Here is a 24,646-nt window from a genome sequence, read left to right as displayed (position 1 = left end):
GACTGAGTCACCCAGGAGACCCTCCAAATATCTTTTCTTTTTCTTTTTTAAGACTTTATTTATTTGGCAGAGAGAGACACAGCAGGAGAGGGAAGAAGCAGGGGGAATGGAAAAGAAGAAGCAGGCTCCCTGCTCAGCAGGGACTTGATCCCAGGACTGTGGGATCATGACCTGAGCCGACAAGTCAGTCTTTAATGACTGATCCACCCAAGCACCCCCAAATATTTTTTTCTTAATGTAAGACAAACAGCATTCTGTATTACAACTACGGCTAAATATTTTACAATAATATTTTTAAAGATTTTTGCAAATTGTAACTTAGTAAGTCTTTTTTTTTATAGTTCTCTGTTTTTATTTCTTTGGGCTCAAAATACAAATCACAAAAATTTAAAATAAAACTAACTTATCAAAAAATGGTCATATGCAATAAAACAAGTACAAAATCCTTCTAAAGATTTGTATTTTAGACTATATTCTGCTTTTAGTTGGTTTCAGTGGATACCAATTATTTTGCCCCCAATCCCTGTGCCAATGTCCCATAAAAGTGAAATTTCATGATCAGAAGATAACAAAAACACGGACTAATCTTTGCGTTACGGAAAAGTTTTAAAGGACAAAGAAATATGCTATTAAATAATTTCCCTCAAAATATATACTTTTATTTATTAAATAATTATTAAAGTATTTCCTTCAAAATAGTATTAAACTAACATAGAACATCATAATCTCTAAAATGGACAAAACAGAAGCTCTTCTAAAACTATTAAATGAAATTCCAGGTTTCCTTAAGGCATTTCCGAGGAGTATAACATCTGATCCACTGATTTTGTCTGCTATAATTACCAGGTGTGACCCTTACGAAGCTCAAGTGCTCCTGAGACTGTGTGTGTGAAGAGGAGAGAGAACCATATACGTTTGCACATCCACAAGATGAGCTCATGAGCATAAAAACACGGGAAGTCATTCAATTCAAAAACAGAGCGAACAGGAAGTGGAAAATGCTCGAAAGTATATTTTATATCTGGTAGGGAAAAGGATAGATGTCATCAATAAATCTTTATTACACATAGTGATCTTTAATTATCACTAAGACGAAAAGAACATCACAACCTCAGGAGTTAAGCAGCCATGTCATTTTCAAATAAGAGGGAATTCATGAAACTTTCGCTCAGAATTCAGCAGAGGTCCAAATCGCCTCAAAAGCCAACCTATCCATCTCTATTAGTAAAGACAGCCTTCCCAAGGGTGGGCGGTTGATGTCAGACTGTAGGACAATCTATTGCTACTCCTCTGCTAGAAAGATCCTGCTATCTTAAGGGCCATCTTCAGCTCTGAGTGCCCAAACAAAATCACTGTTTTCATGGCTTTATTTTAATCATTTAGGAAATTTATTTAAAAACTTCAATTGCAAACCTGTGATAGAACTACAACTTAAATAAAACAGGCTAATGTTAATACTACCTCTTAAGTGGCCACACATAAAGTTTAGGTGCTTGACATTCCATTTTATTCCCTGATCAACAATAATTTTTTTGGGTAAAAACTGAAACTTCCTCTTTTTATTTATTTATTTATTTATTTATTTTTTTTTGTGGGCAATATGAAATCTCTTTGAAGGCAAATGCCACAAAAATAATATTCTCAAAAGAGAGAAGCCAAAACAATGTAAAAAGTACTGCTGCTGTCTGAAGATGGCCCTCTGTGCACTTCTTCGATAACAAACACATTGAGATCTTAATTTTTCCTCTCATTTTTCAATTTCTGCCCCTGACTGCATTAAAATCAATGTGAAAAATACTCTGTACTCACTCTGGCATTCTATGAATTGATGAATAAAAGTGCAGTCCCCGCCACTCTTTGAAAGCAAGTGCTCTAATAAAGAAAGAAACACCTTTAAGGATATAGTTTGTTGCTGTTCTTGAAAACCAACAGCAAACGTAGGAAAACGGAAATGTATTAACATGAATGACTCTGAATAAGATTCATGAAAGTTTAATATATTTTTAATATTAACAGCAGAGATACTCTGGAGTTAAATAAAACTAAATGACTGAAAATTATAACTATATAATCATTGACTTGTACCCTGAATAGTTAGCTTTTAAAGGTACAGTTTCTATCCAAAGAGATCAAGAAAACCATAGATAAATTGCTTTAAAAAGCTTTTCCTACTTTTAAAATATACCTTTCTCCATGAGTGCTTAATAAAAACCTGTAAATAATTTTGAAATTTTATTATTTGTTCTTACTGAATTTTCAAGTAACTGTTTTCTAACAGTCCCTCTTCAAAGCTATTCTTAGTTAAGAGGCAAAAGATAAATATTTTAAGAATACCATAAAATAATGCCTTAAAATTTTTAAGACACTGATGCAACTTTTCAATATTCAGACTTTTATTTCACAGACAACCTTTCCCTCTGAGTTATTTAATCTGCCCTTTATATACTCTCAAAATATTACATTGTTTATCTCTACCCAAATGACTAAAGTCAATGCCTATACATTTTAAAATAAGAGCCTGTTAAATGGTTTTGCTCAGGTCAAACAGAATTTGTTTTGTTTTAATGAGTTGAGAGAACCAGAACCTAACAGGAGTTTAAGAAAAGTATCAACCCTTTTCTTACAATAATCTTTACTTATATTGATTCAAAGAGTTAACTTCTGAATCTGGATAACATCCTTCAATTTTATCTCTGGATCTTTCAAAACTTCTAAGGAGACTGTGGAAGTTCAAGTGTTAAAAATATACCCCAGTATGATGACTATCTGGAAGGTACGCAAGCACTAACAGCTGTCAAAGAGGACACGAGTTAGTACCACTCAGACTGTGAAAGCCTCTTTTCTTTTCTCATTTCAACCAACCAACCACCTGCTCATCATCTCAACTTTGCTTGAGAGGCAGGGAGGCATCTCTTACTCTGATCACATTACAACTTCTCTTGACATCCTTACTAATGCCACCTCCTTCTCCTACTGAAATCTGTCACTCTCCTTTACCTATTTACATGGTGTACAGAGCCTCCAGTCAAGAGTTATATATACATATATATCATTTATATATGATATGTGTGTGTATAGTTGTATATAATTGTACAGTTATATAGTTACACTACATAGAGATACAATATAGCCCCCAAAAAAGAAAAAAAAAAGGCTAGCTGTAACAGAAATTTGAAAAAAAATCTAATAAATAGCATTTGCTCATTGGAGCCAAGAAATCCAAAGCAGGAGTCCTCAGTTAAATGGTAATCAACATGATCAAAAGTTGTTTGACATAAATCCTAACTAAGCTATGATAACATTTTCAGAACTCCAACTATACAACATCATGCTCAAGTAAGAAAACTCATCTGAAACCAAATTTTAACCTAAAGGACTTATCAGAACTTTTTTGAGAAAATTCTGACTATCATCACAGGACTTTAGATGACATTTAAGGCAGTACATCCCCTATTACTCACTAAGCCACTAATCACCCTTTTATGTACTCTGATTTTAATTATCTAGACTCTAGATTAAAATATTTATCATACTAGTTTAGATAAAATGCAAGACTAATATAAAATATATCTGTATGACTTCTACAAAGGCATTTTTCTAAGATATGAGAGAAAAGTCTTTCAGATAGTATATGTAAAAGATTTGGATGATGACACTTTTAAATACTTCATTACTTGAATTCAGCCCCTTAGGAATTCACTTTGCCAAAACTATAAAAGATATTACTGATAATGCAAAAAGAATCCGATACATGAGCCTGGGGGGGGGGAGCCATGTCTAAGATCCCAAACAGGGATGCAGAAATATAAAGAAAAGACAGATACAGAAACAAAAGAGAGAGCTGTGATACTTAAAATGTGTTTCATTTATACATGAGTTTTCTATAAATTTTTATTTTCTATACTACCTGTGCTGTCCAATGCACATGCTCAATACACATGTGGACTGAGCCCTGAAAAAATGGCTATTTGAATTGAGATATGTTGTAAGTGTAAAATAAATATATGCTGGTTTCAAAGATTTACCAAGGAAAAAATGTGAAATACTTCATTTATAATATTTTAATACTGATTACATGTTGAAATATTTTTGATATAGTGAGTTAAAGTAAATGTTATTAAACATTATTAAAATACATTAGCAACACTTTACCTGTTTCTTTTTATATTTTTAATGTGGTTATCAGAAATTTTTAAATTATGTATGTGGTTCTCATAATATTTCTATTAGACAGTGCTTTTCTAAGATATATTTGAATTATGCTTACCAGATAAGATACAAAAAATTTATAGTATAAAACTTGTGCTTATAGCAGCTACTTTAGATTTAAGTAATTTCAAAAGACAGAGTTTACTAGAGAATGGCATTAATTTTAACATCCCCAGATATTTTTAAAACATTCTCTTAAAACTATACTTGGTTCTTGCTCTACTATTTAAAGAGCAATTTTAGATAAAGTCATATCTGATATTGTCGTTATGGACTTTGGTAATACTGGAATGCTTGATAATTGGTTTGTAATAACAAATGACTCAGAACAGACTCATTCCAAAATCCACTCTGTATTAAATCTGGTATAATGATGCTTTTGTGCATATCAAGATATTTACTATTCCATTTCATTAAGGATACTTTGTAGGTCACTCTCACACCACTCAATTTATCACCACTAAAAAACAATGATGGTAAGAAGTACCCTAAAGTATCCAAAATATCTTATTCAGTCTTAAATCAGGAGTTGTCTATAACTAGCCTCATCTCAGCAAAAAATTTTAAGCAGTAATCTGACAACTCTAAAATAGTATAAAGATGATTTACTGTATATAAAGGGATTCTCTTAACTGAAGAAAGAGTATGTTCCCAGCCTAAGTTAACACTAACATTATTAATAAATAACATTTAAGTCAAAATAGTGATGAACTGGACTAAAAAGTATTCATGCCAAAAAGAGGAAAAAATAAAAGCAAATAATGACAACAAAAAATAAAAATTCATTTAACAGTGATAAGCTTTTAGAAAGTGAGGATTAAGTTATTTTATATATATTTGTTAAATATAATTAATAGAGAAATTAGTACTATCAGTAATGAATATAAACTATACCTTTAAAAAATTCTCAAACTGAAACTCAAACTGGAATTCTAAAATGTAGATGTATTTTATAAAACACATACAGAATAGTCAAATGACTGATTAATGGCAATAACTTTTAATTTAGAGTTTTAAGATTTGTTATAGAATATATGTAATATTAGATCTTGAGCTTACAGCTCATATATACATGATAACTTGAGCCTATTGTGCTGGTTCCTGATTAAAAGCCAACCACACAAAAACAAAAACAAAAAAGTACCTCCTAAATTTATCAGAGTTGGCTGTGCCCCAAGGACTTCAAAAATATCCCCTGACACATGAAAAAAATATTTAATAAGTTCTGAGTATTACCCTTGATATCTTGCACTAACTTCTATATAAAAACTTAAGATGAGAGGTACATAGTTTTATAAATGTGGAAAGTAATTTTATTCATTCTGTGCTTCAAGCATCTAACTCAGGATCTGGCACATAGCTGGTGCTCAGTTAAAGCTGGATGGGTGGAAATGGAGAAGGATGAATGGGAATCTTCTCAAATGAAAGAATGTACAAGCCATATGGTAAAAAGTACCTCATGCAGTAACAGAAAAACCAAGAGCAGCCATACATTTTTGGCAAGAGATAATGCAAGCTATCTAGAAAGAAGGGTTGGAGTAAACTAATCATTAACTAATAAATGATTTTTCAGATAGCAGAAATGACTGACTCTGTTTTTTCTGATTAAAGAAACAGATATACAGTATAAAGAAAGCAGTTTCTATGACATATCCAAGAGCTCAATGGATAAACTGTTAAATAAGCTCTTGGCCAGGTATGGGGCAGGGCACAAACATTAAAAATGGAAGCCCAGTATCCTCAGGAAATAGTACTTGATGAAAGAAAATCAAAGTAGAATTTTTTGAAAAATATACTGGGGGAGAAAGCTATACTGCGTATATAAACCAATGCTAAAGTTGAACTTTGTCACTTTTGTTATTTGAATAATTAAAATTTCCATATAACAAGGGATATCTAACCAAAAATCATAGCATTAAGAATTACAAAATAAAGGGAAGCTTTTTTTAATGCTGGGACTCAGTGGTCTATGAACTGCATGCTTTTCATTCTAAACACTTAAAACCTTAAAACACTGATCTCTCTATCCTGCTTAAATAGTAAAAGGATATCATGAAAGAAAAACATTTAAGTTTTTTACACTACCTTTTTCTGTGCTCCCATTTATTTTAGGTAAGAAGTCATCAACTTGTATCCCTAGGATTAAGACAGTGTATCATTGCCTTATCAAAGAAAGCATTACTTTAAAACTGGTCTCAACTGTAACCATGGCATTTTGTATTCCTACTTACATTAACACAGTAAAGCACACTTTAAATTTGTTTTTACAAGAAGGGTTCAACGGGCCATGTTCTATTGACCTAGAGAAAAAGCTACAACTGTCCAGTTGCTTACCAATGAACCTCAAAAAAATAAAAAAAAAAGGGTCCTGCTGTGCATGTATTTTCTTATTTAAATATCTCTAAGTAGAGTGTCTCAGATGCAGAAATTTCATTTATCTCAAAGACTAAACAATGGTGCCCACTGGTGGTAATCAAGCATATTTTTAAGGAAATTTTCTGAAAGACTGGAGATACGTTATACCTAAAACATGAAATACCCTCTTAAAATAAGTAACCCATGAGAAAGTAAACATCAAAACTTCAATGATAAAATTCAGCTTTAAGTAAGAAACTGGGTGACACACCTACCTAAACTGCTGCATTCTTTAAGAGTTTTCTCCTGAAGATGTTCTAACCGTACTGTAAATAAAAGTCCAAGAAAAAGATATTTCACAGATAAAAGAAAAAAAATAAAATAAAATCAACTTCTGGATTGGGTAACTTACCTTGTAAAGCTGTTAGCCTTTCATTGGTGAAGTCATTATCAGCTTGCAAAGCTTCTATTTTTGCCTGGAGCTCCTGTTCTTTTTCTTCCATTTCATCTATTTTATGTTGTAATTCTTTTTTCTCAGCTTGTCCCTTCTGTTGGATTTCTTCTTGTTTTCCCTCTGCTACCTGTTGAGAAAGAAAAAAAAAAATTAATTTATTTCATAAAGTCTGAACTTGCTTTCAAAGGCCTAAAGCAGGACTGCTTTTATTCACCACTAACTTTTAAGGAGAATATTCAATATTATAGAAAATATTTGTAAATGTCAAAATAATGTCATGCTTCCCTATCACCTAGGAAAGAAAAACTTGTAGCAAGCAAACAGGCCTAATACATACAAGTAAGGGGGTCAAAATGAAAAACTCCAAAGTTTTCAAGAGGGAAATATGTAAGGTTTCCCCCTGAAATTACTATTGTTTAAATTACTTTGTAAGTTCTAAAATGTAATTTACTCTGATATTTTAAACAAAACTGCATTTAGTTGAAAGAATGATGATCATAAGCATTTTTCAAAATGACCTCCGTTTAACAATCTTTAAAACTATTATAGGTTCACCAACCACACAGAGGGGAGGTATGCCCTAGTCTTCTCTAACAAATATATGTTTTCTAGCCACTCATTCCATGGTTTCAATTATTTAAAGATGGGTCTTTAAAACTCAGTTATAACATTTAAGGGACCAACTTGACATTACTTATGGCCTCATCTGTCCTTATCCTAAATGCCCTATAGCTACAGGGAGCTGCCACCGAAGCAGTTAATAGCATCCCTGGAGGCTACAAGGGTCCATACAGATGACTCCAAGTTACTTCTGGGCTTGTTTCAGCACTAACATAGTTAGGCTCTATCCTTGGGGCTCCCCAAGGATAAACTGATTCAAGCTTTTAAAAAGTCTAAGTATCTTGGGGTTTGCTGATTTACATCTACTTCCTGTTATGTATTAAAAGATACCTGTTGTGAAATACTACTTATTTCCATCCAGAGGAAATATGTCAGCTCTTACAGACTTTCAATTATCTGTGGGCAGTGGGGTTTGGGCTAAATGGCACCTTTTTTTTACTGCATATTTCAACCATTACTAATTTTTTTTTTTAAGATTTATTTATTTATTTGACAGACAGAGATCACAAGTAGGCAGAGAGGCAGACAGAGAGGAGGAAGCAGGCTCCCCGCTGAGCAGAGAGCCCAATGAGGGGGGCTTGATCCCAGGACCCTGAGACCATGACCTGAGCTGAAGGCAGAGGCTTAACCCACTGAGCCACCCAGGCGCCCCATCCATTACTAATTTTTATATCAACAGCTATTCAGCAATATCTAACCTCTTAATCTACCCAGTATGTTGGGGACAATTAACAAACTTTCAGGTTGAGTAAATACATACCTTTAATTTATCAGATAAATCTTTAATCTCATTAACTGCTCCATTATATTTATTGGCTAATTCTCTTAATTCTTCCTGAGTCCGTTCATTCATTTCTTTAAGATGTGTACATTCATCTTCAGTATTACTCAGACTTCGCTGTAATTCAAGTTTACAGATAACTGATTTAGAATAAATGCACATTGTAAATTCAACTTATAAAAAGTGTTAATTCTATGGACTGTTCTAAATTATTATCTTCCCTGGCCTTTATGTAAAGGTTAAACAACCTAACAATTTTAATTTACTTTAGGTACATGCTAAAACAGAAAATACAACAAAAAAACTTAAAAACAAAACAAAACAACAGAAAGGGGGCAAGGGAGGAAAGAATGTTCCTTTTATATAACTACTCTTTTAAAAGGCCACCGGTTATGACTTTTAGACTTGAAAATATTTTAAGCTTATAAATTCTTGAAAGCAAGTTTAATACTATGCATAATCAACTTAATAAGAAAATTAGAAGACTGCTAGCAATTTTCTTTCCTTGCATATCAAATCAATGACACGGCAGTGAATTAGTTATGATGGGATAAGGCTATTATAGAAACTATTACTATAACATATTCTACAGTATATACTATATATAGTAATTTTACTGTTCAGTTTACAATGGGCATTTTAACTAAATCCAGTAACAAATAAGTTCTGTGGTAATTTAGCAGCGGTTCAAAGGAATAACCTACATTATCAATTAGGTTATTTTTAAAGCAACGAGAATCACATTTTGATTGTTCCTAAAAGACCAAGAAAGGACCTCAGAGATATTTTCCCTTTGACCTCTAAAGTTAGACACAGTTTTCTTCTTCAGAGGGTGGGTAAATAAGAACAGTGGTAAGATTCTCCACCTTCCACTAACTACCCTCCACTGGAAGAAAAGCAAAACTAGGTGACAGGAGATCAATTCCCTCCACATATCACAGTCCACTGTGTGAGAGGCCGAATCCTAAACAGAATGCACACAGTAAGACTCCCTGATGAGGCTGTTATTTGCTCAATCACTGAGTAGGAACCACAAGCACCAAAATCACATGGTTATGTTGAAAATTCCTAACAAGGAAAACAGCATATTACCCTTTCCCACTTCACAGACAGGAAATATTTCTTAGCTATATAATACTAAAGTTTAAAATGTCCTACAATATTAGCAATTTTAGGCTAAAAATTTTAAAAATATTACCATTTTATATTTGTTAAAATGAAATACCTCAACTTCTGAAAGTTTTCTAACCACTTCAATTTTCTCCTGAAGAACCCGCCTCAGGGACTCTTTGGCTGTCGTCTCGTAGTTGTGTTTATCCTCCTGTAATGCTATAAGCTCCTTCCGTAAACTATCTTCTGTTTGATTCTAGGATTAGAAGACATTTATAATTATAGCCAAGTAATTTTTGTAAGTATTTACCATTTGGAAAAATAACACATTATGATGCTCTTTGAATTCTATACTGATGTAATCTCCAAATAGAAATAATGTTGGCCCTGTATTAACTGAAGCTGTATTTAAAAGTTGCACTGTAAATTATGCCTTCACAAATATATTAATCCATACTTCCGATAGAAAAAAAAGTCTAAGAAAATGGAGAATTTCTCTCAAATGCACAAAATGAATTAAGTCACCTATCTGTCATATTCTCTTTAAGCCACAATATTTACATTTGTGGGTAAAAAATATTACTTTCATAGGGGCCAAGCATTTTAAAATAATGGTTAAACCATTAGGAATAAAGAATAAGGAATAAGAGCACCCTGAAGAAAAAGCTGAGTCCAGTTCTGAGGCAGGAAATGTACAAGATGGGTCTGAAATACCTTGTCTAAAATGACAGCAGGAAGCTATCAGTTTGCTGGGGTTCTACGAAAAGGTCTCAGGCACCAAAGATGGGAAAATTTGAGCATCAATAAGAACAACAAGTGGAATAGGCTGAAACACATGAAATATAGTCAAATCTACGTTTGGGGAAAAAAAACACTTCATGGTCATTCTTTGGTGGATGAGAAGGAATCAATTTTAAAATCTAGTAAATAAATGGAGAAAATGACTTATCCTTCTTTTCCTAAGAAAATGACTTCAGGGTAACCAAATGGTTTATGAGGAGGAAAAGAAGTATTTATAGAAGTAATCCAGATAATAAATGAAGGAATAACAGAACTATATTACCACCATTTTTGCAAGCCCAAATAATGGATCTAGCCAAGAATCATCAAAGATTGCTAATATCTCAAAAGAAAGACAACTAGATAGTATGGTGCCTTCTGGTGAAAGTACATAATACTACTCATGAAGTATTGCTGGCAAAAAAAAGACTTGAATCTAAATTAGATCAAATCTCTAGATCAAACTACCAATTCATGGTGTGGGAGGAAAGCTAGAAGAAATGTTTAAATAACAATCCAGACTGAGGGAAATTATAGAAAACAAATGACCCAGTTTCTCCAGCACATACCAACTGTGATAGAAAACAAAGAAAGAGTTGTATATGGGTATTCAATACACAATTCTTTCTTCTTACATGTATGTTTGAAATTTCCTATAATGAAAAAAGATTTGAAAGAATGGTGAAAACGTATACATGTTTTAGCATGTACACAAATGACAAAGAAACAAGCTACATAAAAAACTATGCATTTTTCGTGCACAGTTTATGCATTTTTCTTTAAGGATCTTTACTTGAGATTAATACTTACTTTGGAGCATGCCTGTAATTGGTTTCCCATAACTTCTAACCGTGATAAGAGTCTATCTTCATCTATTAAAGCCTGTTGAAAAATTAATTTAAATCCCAGAGTAATTAAAAAATTACACATATCAAAAAGGTTGCTACTGCCCAAAAAAGATATAAAATCATAAAACTGACCAACACCCATTGTAAAATGCTACATTTTCAATATTTGGTCATTCAGAAATAACTTTGCCTTTGCCTGCTAAAAAAATTTCACTTTTAATCAACATCTAAGGGATATTAAACTATACTTAAATGCTTCTTGAATATAAAGGCAAATGGAATACCTGCCAACTGGTATCTGAAGCCTCTTGGGTGATGGCTAGTAGCCGCTGAAGTGTGGCTAACTTCTGTTCCAACATCTGTTCCCGATGTAAGGCCTCCTAATAGTACAAATCACAAAAGAGATTTTTATAAACTCAGCATGATCCTTGAAGAAAAATCAAAGTACATTCTGAAAATATTCTCATTTTACATCCCACTTTGTATCTTACTTTCAAACCTGAAAAATCTACCTTGTAAAATATATATAAGCCACATCATTTTAGTCCTATTTCCAGGACTGTTAGGGATACTGAGCTGCACCTTCCCCTATTAACAGAAAATAAGTGCCCTATTTTTATTTTTCTTTCACTCATAATTCACAAGCATTAAAAAAAGAGGAAACCCAGATTAGAAGAATTCAACAAATGTTATTAACCCTCCATTTTACATATATCTATATACATAGGTATTTTTGTATATATCTATATATGTGTGTGTATATATAACACACACACAAACATTTTAAAATATATATACATATCTTTCAGAACAAACTAATTTCAAACTATGCCAAACAATCTGGTCAGTAGCAAAGATATTTCTTAATGGCTTAGCTGTATGTGTATGACATCTAAAATAGAAATGTCTTTTAATTTTCCCTTTTAAGAATGTTATATATGTAAATATATATAAGGAGAGACACTACTTTGCAATCTCTTGTATTTTCAGGTTTCCTGAATCTTTGTGACTAAATACTAACTCAGCATCAATCAAATATGGCAAAAATAAGTAAGAGTCCACAAATGTAATTAAGGGGTCAAGGAGTTATATAACTATTTGGCAACTCCAAAGGGATATTTTTACAGAGAAGGACGTTGGCAAGCAAATCCTTATCTCTAGGTCACTTGTTAACATTTGACAGCTGTTAAGAGGGTCTCCTTCATTAGAAGTCAAGGTGAAAATGCTCACACAGCATTCAGCTGTGGTTATGGCACATCTTTAAATTTCACTTTCTTCTATTCCTGTCATTAGCCAAAGAAGAACACTTACTACTCTAATACCTCTGGAGCCACTTCAAAAAAAAAAGGGATATGCTTCAAAGACAGTTCTTGAGGTTTAAAGTATGCATTTATTTTTTCCCACATCCTTGATAAATAATGATAAAAGAAAATCTGATCTAATTAGTTACTGGTACCATTTTTTAAAATATAACTCTAAAAGTATAGATTAAGAAATCTAACAAAAGTTAGAATCTAACACTTAGACTAGTTGCCAAGTTTATTTTAAGCTCTTTAAACATTCTTAATATCCAGGAAATTACATTAAATGCTGCAAAAAGTTTTACTTAAAAACAAACCCCCCAAACAATCACTACTTCCACTAGATGGTGTAATTTCACCTTTTTAAACTCAATTCCATTTAGAGTTTCATTATTCCATGAACCACATCCTAACAAAAATCTAATACTTTCAGGAATGGCTTTTAGTGCTAAGGTGTGAAATTTATCTATTCTAGTTTCTGCTCAAAAGTTTTACAATTTACATTAGAACTTTGGCAATTGAAAAAAATGTATACAGAAAAGATAACACAGTATAATCTTCTCTCAAAAACCAGAAAAGGGACAGTGAAAGATTATGCCCATTATGAATATTCAAAGAATGGACAAAATTGGAAAAAGTACTGCAGTGAGTTAGGGCATTAGACTCACAGTCCATGATGACTAGTTACTATATAGTGTACAGCCTCAGGAAATCCATTTTACCTATATGAGCCTCATATTTCCCATGGGAAAATGGAGATTTTATATATATAGATTCATTTTTTCTTCACAATTCTGTGAGGTACATGCTATTATACCCACATCATAGATGAAGAAAACAAGGCTCACGAAAGGGTTAAACAACCTTCCCCAAACTTCTGAAGTTAAAGCCACAGGCCAAGTCCAGGGAATTCTGGCTAGAGTCTATGCTTTCAGACACTCTACCAAACTGCAAATGTGTAAAACAGCTTTTCTATGCCCCATTACATAATGCCCAGTGGAAGGTAAGATCTGATTAATACTCTGACAATTTTCAGACTTGTAAATTCTTAACGGAGGGAGAACTGCTCTTAGTGATTGATTCTTATAAAGGAATGTAGGAACCAGGACACTGGTTTGAGCCTATCCGTTTTAAAAAGCAAGTGGAGACGTACACATGTAGAATGATTCACCCAAAGTCAGAGAACTCAGTAGCAGAGCCAGGATAAAAAGTTTAATCTCTTAATTTCTGATCTAGAGCTTTCTTCCACCATGCTCTCTCACCAGAATAATAAGAACAATAATCCAGCCCAAATGTCCCAAAATCAAGAGGGGAAAAAAAAAAGCCACGTATTTCCTTTATGGAAATTTCTATGGCTCTTTAAATCCATTATTAACTTCAGGAGCCCATTCCATGTATCTGCCCCATCAAAATATCCTTCTACAGATCCAGCAGCATAGCACAATGTTCAAGGGTGGACACTCTGAGGTCTGACTGTCTGGGTTCAAATCCCAGCTCTACCACAGAGTAGGTGCGTAACACTGTGTAAATTATTTAACTTTCCAGGATCTCAGTTACTCCATCTATAAAAATGGGAATAAAATAAGTACCTTACAGGATTATTCTGAGGAATAAATGAATAGAGGTAAACTGCAAGAGTCTGGCATATAGTTAATATATATTACATTATATTATATATATTATAATAATCTAATTTAATATATTATAATAAAATTATATAGTGTATTATATTAATGTGTATATATTATTTATTATATTACAAACTATCATTTATAATAAATGTACTATTTATTATTTATTATATATTTATATTATATTAGTTATATATTATATTACATTATATAGATAGATACATATATAATCATTTGCTATTAATATCATACTGAGCAACCAAGATCTCTCCAGGTTTAATTTTATTTAAAAGTCATCTACAAACTATTTTGAAACTTCCCCATATCCGAATGAAAAAAATACTTCTCTTGTACGGAACCCTATCTTTTTTGGACTTAATAATCCTGATTCTTTTTTTTTTTTTCTCCCCAGATTTTATTTAGTGCACAAGCATGAGTAGCGGCAGGCAGAGGGAGAAGCAGGCTCCCTGCTAAGCAAGGAGCCCAATGCGGGACTCGATCCCCGGACCCTAGGATTGTGACCTTAGCCAAAGGCAGATGCTTAACTGACTGAGCCACCCAGGCACCCCAATAATCCTGATTCTCTTTATCCTCTCTTCATAAGACCTAGTTTTAATCCTTTTTTTTAAAAGATTTTATTTATTTATTTGACAGAGATCACAAGCAGGCAGAGAAGCAGGTAGAGAGAAGGGGTGGGGAGCAGGCTCCCCGCTGAGCAGAGAGCCTGATGTGGGGCTTGATCCTAGGACCCTGAGATCATGACCTGAGCTGAAGACAGAGGCTTTAACCCACTGAGCCACCCTGGCGCCCCATTTTAATCCTTTTTTTAACTTTGAGAAATATTTCTTTTATATTTGTATCCAGTCAATATTTCTTTAGCCTATATTTGTGAACTAGCAAAATCAAATCTAAGTTGTTTAATTCTACTTTTAAAAACTAAGAATTTTCAAGATTTACTTTTACCTGTAGATACTGAGAAAGCTGGAATAGTTCCTGAGAGTACATACTTGGAGTGTTAGCAGCAACCTAGAAACAAATAACATAAGTACCAATAGTCACACAAAACATTTATAAAAGACATTAAAGCCAAACCAAGTCCCTGAAATGTCCATTTAGCAAAATATGCAAAATAAAAAATATTTTTCAGCTTAAAATATTCCTTTTGTTTTCAAAATGTATCTGTCTCATGCCTAGAATTTGTAAATGGTATTATTTTTTGCTGACTAGTCTGAAATTTATAAGCAGAATGGTGGAACAAGTACTACTCGTGAAAACATTCCTTGATAAACCAAATCACAAACACAGCACAACAGCAATATTGCTCTTTCTTAATTCAGAAATAATACCTCCTGAATCAATAGATATATAACTTATCCCCTTTACAATTCATTGTTAGATAGTTTTTCAATACAACAAGAAGTCATAATTCTTTTAGAAGTAGCCATCTTCAAAATGGGAATTGTATTTTGGGGTGCAGGGACAGACAGGACATGAAATTTAACACTTTTCATGGCCAGGACAATGAAAATAGATTTGTTTTGTAAGGAAGGATGGATGGAAGGAAGGAAGGAGAAGGGAGAGAGAGAGCAACAGAGGGAGGGAAGAGGGAATAGTTTTGTCTTTTTCATTCTTTAAACTACAGGTAAGTTTAAGAAGAAAAAGATGGAAAATAATGGTATTTAAATTACAAATGACAGAAAAAATACTTAGAACTCAAGAGTATTAGATGAAATACCTTCAATAAGGGGTTCTTCCCAAGTGTGGAACATAGAACCGTGGCATTATTCACCCCCCACAAAAAGAAGATACTATTAGGTTGCTGTAACATTTACCCATATCCTCAATATTACCAAGCCCTTTGTATCAACTTATTAATGATGTTAAATAGCACTATTTCTGATTAGGTTCAGAAAGAATATTTTTATTAATATGCTAATTAGAATTTAGAGAAGTGGCATTATTTTTAAAAGTTAGTACTAAACTGGCAATGCCATTATTTACTTCTGAAATAATTCTTGGTATTACTAAGGTTGATGATCAACCACTTTTACTTCTAAAAAAGGAATCTCACAGAGAACTTCAGTTTCAGGCAGGCTTTCAGTCTTTAACCAAATGGAAGAAAAAATGTGAACTATTTTACAACAGTTTTAGTACACTAAGAAAAAACACCCACATTCATGCCAAGAGATACAGATTTTTTTTTTGGTATTTAGCAATGATATCTACAGTTTATTACACAATTATTTCTGAACAAAAGGAAAAACACTAACAAGTAATTATTGCAAATTTTCTGACCAAATAAAGTTAAAACTAATTTTCAAGGACGATAAAAGAGCAATTTCTGTAAATCCATATTTCCATTTTTCCATGTGTAAGTATATGTTGGGTGAACTATTTGGGCAGAAAACTTAAATAGATATTTCTAGAGAGAACTGTATTCCAGAATAAAAAGTAGTAATTAACACTTTGTATCTCTGGCTAGAGCTCCTAGTCTATACTATTGGCCAATTAGTTGAGATAACAAAGGTTTTTTTCCTAAGAAACATCCATCCTAAATTTTCCAGATCAGAAGAATGCAATAACCAAATACCTGCATACACTGTATATCATTTGTTACAGAAGAAAAAAAAATTCCTAGGTAAAGCATATTAAAAACAAATAAAAACATTTTCCAAAGCAATATAGCTGAGTTAGTTTAGAGAAAATAATCATTCGTAACTTACTTTGTCAACAGGACTTGGTAATGGAGCATGGATGACACTGAAAAGTAAAATTTAGAATTTTTTATCTAATTTCCTGACACAGAGGAAACAGTATGACAGTACCAGAATATCTTAAACCCTAAAGTTGATACACTCAGTGTCATATAATTAAAACAATGTGAATTATTCTCTAATCCTTCATAAATCCATAGAATTCTTGGAAAAAAAGGTAATAAATACACAAATTTACCTTTTACACATGATATACTTCTAATCACAAATCCAAAATTCAAAATTCAAAATGTATTAAATGCCCTTTGAGGATCCACTATTTAATGAGGGCTCTGGTGAATTCCATGACTATAGAACTTCTACATAGAAAAGAAGCAATCCTTAAATTACCTATTTTTAGTTCTGGAATATGTAAATTATGTCCTTTTAAAATTAAGTAATTCCTATAAACAAAGTCTTAAAAAACAAAGTTCTACTAGAAAGAAAGCTATGATTTGGAAACTTGTTCTAGTGGAGAACAACTTTAGCCAACCAAACAGTATTACTGTTCTCTACGTCACATGCAAACAACTAAAAGCTTAGATGTAGGTATGAAACTAAACTCGGTACATTCCTATAAAACTAAGCAGTAAACAGACAGTATAATTGGTACTAATTGCCTTTTGGGCCTTATAAAGTACTAACAACAGACAGGCAGTATTACAGTATAGCAGTTCAGCATGCAGGCTCAGATGCCACACTGACTGGGCCCACATTCTGGTTCTACTTACTAGGTGTGTAATCTTGGGCAAGCTTACCTAAGCACTATATAGGTCTCAGGTTCCTCATCCATAAAATGGGGATAATAATAAAAATAACCCCATGGGGTAACTGTAAGCATTAAATGTGTTACTATAAATAAAGAGCTTTCAACAGTAACTAAGACATAATAACACTTGATCCTACTAACACTCCCATGAGATAAGAGCAGATAAGGAAGCCAGGCACTATGACCAATTTACCTCTGGATCCCCAGAACCTATCACCAGGCCCTAGCAAAGCTGGCGTCTAATGAAGGTTTAAAAAATTATGCCAACTTTAGTTTTTCTCTCTACCCTATAAACATGGGATAGACAGTTTAAACATAACCTTCTTTTTCTTGACTATACAAGCAATATATACTGATTATGGTAAATGAAAGTATGAGGAAATAAGTAAAAATTACCTAATGCCAGCACCTAGAGACAACCATTTGGGGTATATATATTTTTCTCCATAGCCAACGCACATTCGGGCAAATGAACTTTAAATAGAAACAAACAGTATTCATGTTTTGTTTTTTTTTAATCTAGTTTTCTTAGTGACCCAAGTACAAAATTGTTCCTGTGAAAATTTGGTTAACAAAAGGCTAAAAATCCAGCTAAACATGTATCTTACAGAAACTATCCTGGATATAAGTGTATTTTGTTTGAATTATAGAAAAAGTTCATATGCAACAAGGGAATACAGAAAAGGGAACCAATTATTTAGTGTTAAGGTGGTGGGATTATAGGCAATTTTTCTCTGTTATCATTTTTAAAAAAGATTTTACTTATTTATTTGAGAGAGAGAGAGAGAGCATGAAAGGGGAGAGGTCAGAGGGAGAAGCAGACTCCCCGCCGAGCAGGGAGCCCAATATGGGACTTGATCTCAGGACTCCAGGATCATGGCCTGAGCTGAAGGCAGTTGCCTAACCAAATGAGCCACCCAGGTGCCCATGTTTGTTATCATTTAAAAATTATCTGTTCAGGGGTACTTGACTGGCTTAGTCAGTACAGCATGTGACTCTTGATCTCACAGCCATGTGTTTGAGCCCATGTTGGGTACACAGATAACTGAAAAAACAAATCCTTCGTGCAATATAATAAAAATCAAAGAAGAAGAAAATAGTTAGCTTTTTGAGAACTAGCTAGTGAGTATCTTAAAAGCATTAGATGCTTTAAATGTACCTAAAATTCTAAGCATTCTGGCATACCCAAATGTATCTTGATTGCTAAAAAAGATGACAGTAACAGAAACAGTCAATGATCATTGTGTCCTTGATGTATGCCAGCTATTATACAAAAGTTTTAAGTGCATAAACTTGCTTAATTTGCCCCATAAAATTCCTGCTCAGTAGGTACTATTGTTATCTTCATTTTTCAAATAAGAAAAGGGAGGCCTGATCAAGACATAGAGTCAGTGGAGTTGGGCTTTGAATGAGACTATCCACCTCTAAAGACCATCCTGATCTACCAGCTCTAAAGAGCTGCCTGTCCAAAATTCCTCTTCTCCAGAAAGTCAGCCAGTCTATGCACTATGAAATTGGCAGCAAAATTTTAAATGACACTAATATTTAACCACATAAGAAAAACCAAATAATGAGAAGGAAATGGCGCAAAGATGAAAAGCATTGGGGAAACAAGAAGGAGAGGGACACAATTCACTAACATAGACTGAAAAATTCACATGTCCTCCTAGATGGAACCCGAGATCACAGATAACCCTTTATATAACTGCTCAAATCGTTTAACTCCATGAAGGGAAAATCTCCTCACACACAAATAACAATGTTCTTAAGAAACCACATATCACTAGTTGATTAATAGTTACTCTTATTTTTAAAAACTTAACCCTTGAGTCCTGAGTCACATTAGAGTTCTCAAAGTTAACTGTATTTTTTTAAATAATTAAACTGTAATACAGAATAGGAAGCAGATTGTTTTACATTTAGATGTTTAAAATTTTTTACTTTGTTTCAGATATGATTAAAGCTAAAAAAAAATTTGATAGCATCTAACTAAAGCAAAATATATAATAATCCTAATGAAAGCACAGACAATCATACCAATAGGAGGGTCTCTCTCTGCTTTCTTTTTCTTTCTTTCTTTTCTACTCACTATTCTACTTTGCCTTAAACTTATTGTTGCTTATCTTAACCTCCCACCCTCAGGTCTTTGTCTTTGCTTTTGAAGGATAAAAAATATTATGTTGGGTATAGAAACAAGCTTATTGCCCCCCAAATAAAAATGCTTAAATTTAATTAATAATTACTACATAATGATAATCTGTGAAAAGCACAAGATTAAAATGTACTTATATTTAGATTTTAACATTTACATTTTATGAGTAATTCTTCCTTTTCAAGTTTCTTCTCCTCTAAGTGATCTTTCCACTTCTTAAGGGGGAAAAAAAAAAACAGCCTTGGAAAATCCCTCCAAAACTCCCACCAAAATAGGCTATTAACTATATCAACATCCTCAAGGTCCTAAAAGATCATGACATGGGCATTAACTTCAGAGGGAATCACAGTTTAAGAAGTCCTATATTAAATGCAGATCAAAATACAGTTATCATTCATCACTGAGTAGTTATTACTCACCAATAATTTGCATACCCTAAATATTCTGAAAAACACCTAATTATCAATCAAAATATAAACTGTAAAGTTAAATTTGGAAACAAAATAACCTGTGCCTCAGTATACATTATTATTTATTAGAATTGTAGCTAATGTGAAAATTAAAGTATATTATATTCTAAAAGTAGTGCATTAATTTTCTACCATTATAAGAATAATCCTGAAGTGTTAACAGTATACCATCACCTAGAATATTGTTAATCAAGTAATTAATACAAAAACTTCATGGCACTAAATTATACTCACTCTGAGCGGAGTCGGGCTTCCATACCATCTGGTAGAAAAAGTTTTATTGTGGAAACAATACACCCATGGGTAACTGGTTAAAACAAACAAATAAGATGGATTAAATAATTGTTTAAAAATACAAGCCTTCATACCTCTCATTTCCAAACATATACTTTGTTCCTAAATGTAGGAACTTGGAGGAAAGAAATCTGGTGATTTAATGACAATATTCATTTCCCTGGAGAAAGTCATTCCTCTTCATACTGAATCACAGTTGCAAGGCAAAATTACAGACAGAATTGTTTTTCAAAAGTGTCCTAACCTCCAATGCTGTAATAGTTAATAAAAGGCCAGTGGAATATATAGAAATACAATTGAGAGGAAATGCATTTTCTCCCCTATCTGCTGGCATCAAAACTTAACTCCAACTATTCCCCAATTTAGCATTTAGCCTTAATTCCTAATTCTGTCCTCAACCTGTAACACACTTCACAAAACCTAGTTCTGTATAATACAGCTTAGAATATGCTGTTTGAGTCCCCCACTGATGAGTGAGAAAACCAAGACCTCAGAAAAGTGAAACTGCTTCTGGAACTCTTTAAGTGTCAAAGCTGTTTGCTAGAACTCAAGTCTGAGATTTCCAGTTCAGTATTTAAAATGTGGTTTTATGTTCTCGGTACTTTTTCTCCCTCCACCCTCAAACATTTTTACATAACATTACACCACTCTACAGACAACTTCTTAGTGTTGCTTCTTACTTCCTCCTTTTCCTTCTGAAGATTTCAAGAGACAAAACCCCCCAAAAGCAGCATTTATACAGAGCTTCTCTTTGTGACTGGGTTTTATGGGGGAAAAAATTTCTTGCTAGTTTAAGGTTGCTGGCTTTTTATTTCTCTGTTCTTCCAAGATTACATCTTCCAGGGTTAGGGTTCAAAGAGTTAATTTATTTAGTTTACCAAAATCTAATTAATGCAGGGTGATGAAAATATACCATCTCATGATTAGAAGACTGGTGGTTATGTGACCAAATACATTTGTCAAAACTCAGTAAGTTTTATAAAACTGGTGTTGCAAGGAAATTATATCTCAATAAAACTGATTAAAAATAAAGCTAATGCTGGGGCACCTGGGTAGCTCAATCGGTTAAGCATCTGACTTCAGCTCAGGTCATGATCTCAGGACCCTGGGATCACCAACGCTGAGCTCTGTGTTCAGGGAGGAGTCTGCTTCTTCCTCTCCCTCTGCCCCTCTCCACTCTTGTGCTCTCTTTCTCTCTTTCCTTTCTTTCTTTCTCTCAAATTAAAAATAAATAAAATCTAGGGGCACCTGGGTGGCTCAGTTGGTTAAAGCCTCTGTCTTCAGCTCAGGTCATGATCCCAGGGTCCTGGGATCGAGCCCTGCATCGGGCTCTCTGCTCAGTGGGGAGCCTGCTTCTCCCTCTTTCTCTGCCTGCCTCTCTGCCTACTTGTGATCACTGTCTGTCAAATAAACAAATAAATAAATCTTTAAAAATAAATAAATTAAATAAAATCTTAAAAAAAAAGAATAGCGCTAATGCATTTATGCAAGAATAATTTGTTAAGTGATCAGGTCCATGAATCATAAAAAATTATAAACATAAAGTACTATTATCCTGTCATCTGGAAATATACAGTAAATTTAAGAAATTTAGTGCAGTTTACTCAATTTTCATTAACTTATTATTTGAAAACTGCTAACACGGATCACGAACCACTTATGGGTCAGTCTTCTAAACTTTGCCTAACATAGCAATTACAGCCATCAGCCACTGGGCTCCTTCCTTCCATTCAGGCCTCATCCTCCAGCCTGCTACCATAAATATCGTATGCAAGACCACGCTACCTGCACTTCCAAATTCTACAACTCCGTGCATTTTATGAGTTGTTCTGTCACTGATGTCCTTTATCCTCTTGCCTGCATGACCAAATGCTACTTATCCTCTAGGCTCAGACTTTCTAGTTACTTCACCAAACTCATTATCTAACTGAGGGGTCCCCAGAGCTTCCTATTATCTACTTCTTATAATAGTAAGCATACTGCGTTATGAATATTTATCATTTACACAACCATTTTCTCACCAGATACAGTCAACTCTGTGAGAGGGACAGGATTGGTTGCTTTTTACTTTTTAAATCCCACACTTGGCAGAGTTATCTGGTACAAACTAGGTCTTTAATGAATGATTACTGAATGTGCAAAAAAAATATATCTAGTTAATATTCTACAGTTTTCATTACCCAGGACGAAGATGTCTCTTACTTTGAGGACAGTAGGGTTCACCTACACTTATAAGAACTGCCTAACTCCCACCTTTCCCTGGTACAACACACAGAAGAGACAGATTTACCCCATCTCTATGACTCCCCCAGAGGTTTACTGTAGACAGGCTATAATAAATACAGGAGAACAGTACAAGAAGATCCAGCAGTACTGACACTTGACCAATATCTTTAAGTTGGTAATAAAGTCTAAAAAAGTAGGTATAGTGAGTTACGGAATAAAGCACTGCCGGAACTGACAAGCTGTGATATATTACATCAGAATTTCCATTTTTCAGATATATCACCTCAAAGTCCAGCAACTGGACTGATGTACAAATCTGTGAAATGAATCAAGAGCTAATACTTAATACTGACAGGGCAGCACAGGGTTGCTGTACTACTGTAGGCAGTTAAAGACCACGTCTGACTAAGCTAGCCAGCCCTGCCTTTGAAAAGGTTCTTGTGACAACTAGATACACAGAGGCATGGAATTATTAGTTGTCTTTTTTAATCTGCAATGGGCAAGTATTTAAAATGACCTGATAAAAATATTTTGCCCTAATACTCATTATATTAACTAATTTTACATGGCAGTATTTTCCAAAATGGAGTGCTAGCAGGTGTTGACAAAAAAGGATTTGGGGGTGAGAAGAGTTTGGAAAATACTTGGTTAAAAGTGATTGAAAGGGTTTCGATTTTTTAAACCAGTCTTTCTCAGAGATTAATCAGCTTTTTATCCACCATGAGACTCTGAAAGTAAGATGCATTTTCCAAACTTATTTAACCATTGAGCTTCTCCCCTGTTTTCAGAACACTTACATAGGAACTGATACAGTATTATATGTATGATATACATGATATTATGAAAAAATATTTTGGAAAATACTGCTCTCAAATATTCTATGAATCGCTTTGTAAACAAATTTTGCTCTCAAAATTTACCCAGAAACATTATTTACCATATTTCCAAGACTCAAAGACAAAACTGATTATAAAACACAACTTAAAATGTTTCTCAGGCAGGGTAAGAAGGCTGCACGGTCAGTGCCACATTAAATACAGATAGCTTCACTTTTTTTTTTTTTTAAGAGAGACAGCATGTGGGTGGGAGGAGTAAAAGGAGGGGAAGAGAGAGAATCTTAAGCAGGCTCCACACCCAGTATGGATATGGGGCTCAATCTCAAGACCTTGAGATCATGACCTAAGCTGAAATCAAGTCAGAGGCTTAACCAACTGAGCTACCCAGCTGCCTCCCATTTTGCTTTTTAAAAGTTTGTTACATTACTTCACTTTTATGAAAGACCTACATTAGTACCTGTTTTTCTAACCAAAAGAAATCCAAAGAGGATTTTTGCTTATTATGAAAAAAGGTGAAAAGCACAAATAGCATTCAGTGTGGGTTTTGCAGAGAGCTGTTACAAAGACATTAAGAGTGGCTCCGCCAAGTTCCTCCCCCACAAATTGCACTCAGCATCAAAGTATCCAGCCACCACAGCTTTGAACTGTGTCTGTGAGCATCTGTGCTTTATCTTGATTTATTTTGTGTATCCATTAGCAAGGTATGTCCTTAGGTATCAGAAAAGCCTAAGAGAGGTGACTTTTTGGGTCTGGGAACTCTAAAAAAATTTTCCATATAAATTAATGGTAATTGTTTCTTCACTTTATACCAATTCTAAAAGGCTGCATAGGGGACACCTGGGAGATTCAGTCGATTAAGCACCGGACTCTTGATTTCAGCTCAGGTCTGTCTCATGGTCGTGAATTTGAGCCACTGCACTACTTTAGGGGGAAAAAAAAAAGGTTTCATAAGAATGATATACTTTCTGACAGCAAGAAACCTATACATATGCACTGTAAGCTACATGCAAATTTCAGAAATGTTTGAATATGAAAAACAAGTATGTCTGAATCGGA

At 33.7% G+C, this 24,646-nt stretch overlaps 1 protein-coding gene across 20 annotated transcripts in view; it reads right to left on the bottom strand.

Annotated features, from left to right (window-relative positions):
* SLMAP (sarcolemma associated protein) overlaps nt 1–24,646 on the bottom strand; it is a 143,266-nt gene that overhangs the window by 46,101 nt on the left and 72,519 nt on the right. For 4 of the 20 annotated variants that reach the window (XM_059390014.1, XM_059390015.1, XM_059390016.1 and 1 more), the window contains exons 3-13: nt 20,469–20,541; nt 16,814–16,850; nt 15,054–15,116; nt 11,443–11,538; nt 11,121–11,192; nt 9,646–9,786; nt 8,400–8,537; nt 6,977–7,145; nt 6,840–6,890; nt 6,295–6,345; nt 1,810–1,872 (exon numbers count right to left, since the gene is read on the bottom strand). In XM_059390014.1, the coding sequence (XP_059245997.1) occupies nt 1,810–1,872; nt 6,295–6,345; nt 6,840–6,890; nt 6,977–7,145; nt 8,400–8,537; nt 9,646–9,786; nt 11,121–11,192; nt 11,443–11,538; nt 15,054–15,116; nt 16,814–16,850; nt 20,469–20,541 (954 nt within the window). The remainder of the gene's footprint in view (nt 1–1,809; nt 1,873–6,294; nt 6,346–6,839; nt 6,891–6,976; nt 7,146–8,399; nt 8,538–9,645; nt 9,787–11,120; nt 11,193–11,442; nt 11,539–15,053; nt 15,117–16,813; nt 16,851–20,468; nt 20,542–24,646) is intronic. The other 16 variants (XM_059390023.1, XM_059390026.1, XM_059390027.1 and 13 more) reach the window with 6 other exon arrangements.

Source organism: Mustela nigripes, chromosome 2 (assembly GCF_022355385.1).
Source record: "Mustela nigripes isolate SB6536 chromosome 2, MUSNIG.SB6536, whole genome shotgun sequence".
Taxonomy (NCBI): Eukaryota; Metazoa; Chordata; class Mammalia; order Carnivora; family Mustelidae; genus Mustela; species Mustela nigripes.
Note: the sequence above shows the minus strand (reverse complement) of the source record. Positions and strands in the feature narration are given on the sequence as shown.